The sequence below is a fragment of the Sinocyclocheilus rhinocerous genome, unplaced genomic scaffold (genome assembly GCF_001515625.1).
Source record: "Sinocyclocheilus rhinocerous isolate Xijiao unplaced genomic scaffold, SAMN03320098_v1.1 scaffold996, whole genome shotgun sequence".
Lineage (NCBI taxonomy): Eukaryota > Metazoa > Chordata > Actinopteri > Cypriniformes > Cyprinidae > Sinocyclocheilus > Sinocyclocheilus rhinocerous.
In genome coordinates, this window is record NW_015660490.1 from 463,159 (window position 1) to 468,361 (window position 5,203).

Consider the following 5,203-nt stretch of genomic DNA (forward strand, 5'->3'; position numbering starts at 1 on the left):
GCCGTCGAGAGCGTCAAAAATCGCTCTGGCCGCCCTGCCAACAACACTGTAGAAAGATTTGTGGACGCTCTTGACGTAGATCAAATGCTTATCTTGTATTTAAAGGGGTCGCAAAGCAAACAGGCTTGTTGATCTTGTGCAGACTTGACCACAAGGAGGGTAACGTAAAGTTAACCTCATTAAATATTGTTGTGGAGAAAGCATTAAGATCCTTTACCTCATAATGTATAAAGCACTAATACCACACTGTAAAAATACTCTGATACAAGTAAAAGTCCTGCATTGAAAATGTTACTTAAGTAATCAGGTATAAACATTACTTAATGTAAGTATAATAAGGAAAATTGATTTAAAGGTTTAAAAGTGAACAGGGACTATTATACTACTATTTATTATATCATTAGATTATTTTTCCTATAACGTTAATGCACATCAGCAACTCACCAGGAACACCAACAATCTCAGACACCTTGGTCCACGCATAATTTTTTTTTCACGTCGTGGATTATTGGGAAACCCGCCACAGCAATAATCGACCTCTCCTCAATTTTGCTTGGGAACTAATGTGGTCGGAACCAAAGTTTACAGGACTGCGTTCTCTGGAATCCACTCAAGCGGTGGACTTCTACGTTCCGACTGGTTGCCGCCAGATGCTGCCGAACCGTGTCATAGCTCATTACCATAAAGTTGACCTGATTTCAACTCTCCTCGACGCCCTCAACGTCCAAGTCGCGCCGCGCCGCTGCTCGACGCCGGCTCACATTGAAAATTAATGACTTCCGGCCACTTTGACGCTCTCGACGGCGGCGGTGTGAACGCACGGTAACTCGCAATTGCGAGTTTAAATCTCACAATTCTGAGAAAAGAAGTCAGAATTGTGAGATCTAAATTGCAACTGTGAGAAATAAAGTCAGAATTGTGAGGTATAAACTCACAATTCTAACTTTTTTTTCTCATAGTTGCGAGTTTATATTCCACAATTCTGAGAAAAAAAAGTCAGATTTGGGAGATGTGAACTTGCAATTGTGAGAAAAAAAGTCGCAATTACCTTTTTTGTATATATTCAATGGCGGAAACCGACTTCCATAGTTTATCGACTTTATCTGCACCGTTAGGTGAAATAACAAAAAGTGAGCATTTTTTGTTTCATTGAATCATTCACTAAACGGATTCATTAAAAATACTGAGTTGACTGAAACAAGTCATATGTATTAAAATGTGTTTTTCCGTAAATCTTGTATGTAAGTACTTTGCTACAAATGACGACGATTCAGTTTGTTCATGAATAAGTTGTTTTGTTAGGAGGTCTGATGAATGGGTTTTTGTGTGGTTGGAAGGATGACTCTGGTGAAAGTTTGCTGAAATCACTTACAGTAACTTTAATAGAAAGGTGACGCCTGTGGTTTAAGGATAGTTGGTTTCATTGCACTGACTTTGTACATGTGACTTCCGTCATCAACATCACGCATCATTGCTCTGCATGAACTGTGTCTAGCTCTGTTTCATTTTTACACACTGAGAGAAAATCACTTCTTCAAACAAGCACTTGACCTTGCTGTGGTGAGCACTGATCATTTGAAAAGGAAATGTTCACAAGAAGAGGTACTGTATTTTGTGTAATACCACTACTGCTAATTATTTTATCAATGATATTAAAGCTTTTATGCATATTTTGCAGTACAGCTGCAGTATTGCAGAATATTATGCAATATCCTGCATCTCTTTGAAGTCAACACAAAATCAAAATTGACTGTTTACGTTCTTAAAACACTTAATGTTAAAGGGATAGTTCACCTAAATGAAAATTCTGTCATCTACTTGACCGTGTGAGCTTTTCAATCAAATATGCAACTAAAAATAGGTCTGTTCAAAATGTAAAATGCGTTTAGTGTGTGTGCACGAAAAAAAAGGGTCCCCTTAAAAAGTTAGCAAAAAAAATTTTTTTTTTTTTCATTTAGTTTTATGAAATTTAAGTTAATCAAATGTCTTATATCTTAATTGGTATGTAAAAAAAAAAGAAATAAAATACTTTTATTTCAGGAAGTCTTACATTTGGAGATGGAAAATGTTTTTTAATAAAACTGTATTTAATAAATGTATGATTATTAAATTCAGTTTAAATTAAAAAAAAATGTATATAATATATATAATAAACCTTATTGTACTACTTCTATTGTGAATAAAAATAATAATAATTTTGCTTATAAATGTCTCCTATCCCTATAAAAACAGGAAAAACTGATTATTATATAAATTTTGAATTCATAAAATTCAGTGTTGTTTAATTTCCAGCATTCTTCAAAATATATATATATTTTTTTTGGTTAAATTTCCCTAATTTTAATAAATTTAATAATTCATTGATGGGTGTTCTTCCAAAGAAGACAAATGTTTGTCTTCATAATCAATGGGTAATATGTTCAGTCTCTGAAACTTTGCTTTTAGGTTGACGTCACCAAGCCTGTCACAAAAACAGCACTTTTCATGATACAATCAGTTACTGATGGATAAAATCAAGTGCCACGCTTAATTTGTTTTCATTAAATAGTTTCACTCAGAAATGTCACATTATATACTAAAGTAAAATGGGTTGTAAAAGCAGTTTGATGTTGACTTTTCAGTGCCCTGAAGTTTGTGTTTTAAATGGCATTCTGCTCTTACTATTATCAACAGTGTATATGATTTATTCACAATATGCAAATTCTGTATAAATTGAATGATATCAGTATAAAATAGTACAACATTTGCCAAAATATACAGAATAAAATGGAGCATACTGCAAGGAATACTTTATCCCAGCTTGTTCCACTTGTTTTTCAATTTCTAGCATGATGTATGAATCAGAAATATTATCAACCCTGACTTTTAACTTCTCTTTCTCAACATGTAAATAGCAGTGCATAAAGTCTATAGTGTGCAGTATGCAATAAAAGATACACTAACATTGTGAATGTAGCCATAAAGCATGTGTGGCCCCTTTAAATCACTGGTTGAAGGCTTCAGACATGTCTTTTGTCTGAATATCGACTGATGTATTTGTGCTGTAGATGTTAAAATATTCATGTAGTTAATGTGGATAGTAGTTTCATGTTGCAGAAATCTCCCCCTCACTCTCATCTCTCCTTTCTCTCCTCCAACCCCCGTCAATCCCCCTGTGAAACTGAGTCAGTCTCATTGCACTTGGCCTACAAATCATCTTTCCATGCCAATAGAGAAAGAATGACCATCTTGCCCTGGCACTGTAATTGCTCTTTTATGGCATATTGATATCCTAGGCCAATCTCCAGGGGCACACTTAACGACAATCCATCGCTCGTTCAGGAGACAACATGCTGAGATCCCTACGAGAATACTGATCGTCTTCTTAACATGACTTCACTGTAGCATTTGTCATGAGTGACATACATTATGATTCATCTATCCCACTGTAACAGATCAATCCCCAAAGACACTGAAACCATCTCTTATACTTCATTGAATATAGCAGTTTTTTCCTACATACTGCATATTATTTTTTTTTAAATAGCATCTGGCATGGTATGTGTTACACAACAATAAACGTGCCAAAAAGTAGGGCTGTAAAATCGATTAATCGAGATTAATCACTTCCTAAACAAAAGTATGTTTACATAATACGTGTGTACTGTGTATATTCATATGTATATATAAATACACACACATACATTAAAAATATATGTAATATAAATATACACAGTACACACACATAAATTATGTAAACACATACTTTTGTTTTGGAAGCGATTAATCGCGATTAATTGATTTTACAGTCCTACCAAAAAGTAGTATGATACTCAATACTTTGTATGTTTAATTGTTGTTATTTACTAAATAAAAATCTAAAATTACTAAATCAAAACAAAATACAACTAATACTATTGTAATATATCACTGTAAAATAAAAAATCAAGTATAATAATAAAAATAAACAATACAATTATTATTGTTTTGTTTTGCATTACAATTTTAAAATTACAGCATTAATATTATTATTAATAATATTATTAGTATTATGCATTATTAATAATTTTTGCATTATTATTTAATTTTATTACTAATTTTAATGTCTTCATTTTCAAATGTTAAACCATTAAATGTTTATTTTTCAAACTTTTATATATTTAAATAAAAAAAAACACTTCTCTACAAGTATGGGAAGCTGGTTAGCACATGTTGCTATGCCAAATTCATATTAAAGCAGCGGATAATGAGTTTCTAACATGTAAGAGAGCGCAGTGCTGTGCTTCACTCTTAAACGCGCAGTGCATATATTTATTTATATCACGCCCTTTGCTTTGATAATCTCACTGTAAGCCATATCGCAATTCCAGTTTTATTTAGTTTTATAGATTAATTGTTGCAGTCCTATGATGGATATGATATTTCATTATTTCAACATAGACCATTATAGGAAGTGAAATGTGAAAAGTTATTTGTTTATCACATGATCTTTTGACTTGCTTTGCCTTGTAGCTGAGTATGGACTTTACCATTATTTGGAAGTGCTTTGGTCTGGCTGTCTTACTAGTGGGTGTTGTGCATCTAAACCAGCAGTTACATTGGTAAACTTGGGCCTGAAATTCAGTACTCTTTAATATTTTGCATCACTTTTCAACACCCTTTTACTTCCCTTTAAAGTTCATTAAAGGGAACTGATACATCTTGCACATGTCAGATACAAGTAATTATATCTGAAACATTAAACTGTGTACAAAAACTGATGTTTAAGGTACTAGTATCTGTACAGACTGGCTGTGAACATTTAGCCACCAACTGCTTTTGCATGAAGACGCTCAAGGTCATGTTGTCAGAGTACACACACTCACACCAAAAATAGCACCCATTAGCTGACTGTCTGAGTCTGGACCACTTCATTTAATATGATTTATTATCCCTAAATGTCATGTTGGAGTGATTGCAGAGGTCATTTATCCATTGAAGGTCCTTGCTGTATTTACCTTCTTCCATTATGACAGAGTATTCATAATAGATCTGTTCCAAAACCTAGTCGTCTCTAAACTAAATTTTGAGGCATAGTGTATTAAATGGGAAACTTGTATACTATCATTCAAAAGTTTGGGGTCGGAAAGTTTTTTTTAAATTTATTATTAATGTTTTTGAAATAAGGTATTTACAGGTGTTTATGCTTTTTTTTTTTTTTTTTTTTTTTTTTTTTTTTTTTTTT

The 5,203-nt window shown here is 32.9% G+C and overlaps 1 protein-coding gene across 2 annotated transcripts in view; it reads left to right on the top strand.

Moving 5' to 3' along the window:
- The window catches only part of rab4b (RAB4B, member RAS oncogene family), a 28,478-nt gene that overhangs the window by 5,904 nt on the left and 17,371 nt on the right, over nucleotides 1-5,203 (top strand). Inside the window, exon 1 of one of the 2 annotated variants that reach the window (XM_016534061.1) lies at nucleotides 1,459-1,602. The exons of the other annotated variant lie outside the window; for it this stretch is intronic. Coding sequence (XP_016389547.1) covers nucleotides 1,587-1,602 — 16 coding nt within the window. The 5' untranslated portion in view covers nucleotides 1,459-1,586. Of the gene's footprint in view, nucleotides 1-1,458; nucleotides 1,603-5,203 lie in introns of those variants that run through there. 2 annotated transcript variants of the gene reach the window in all.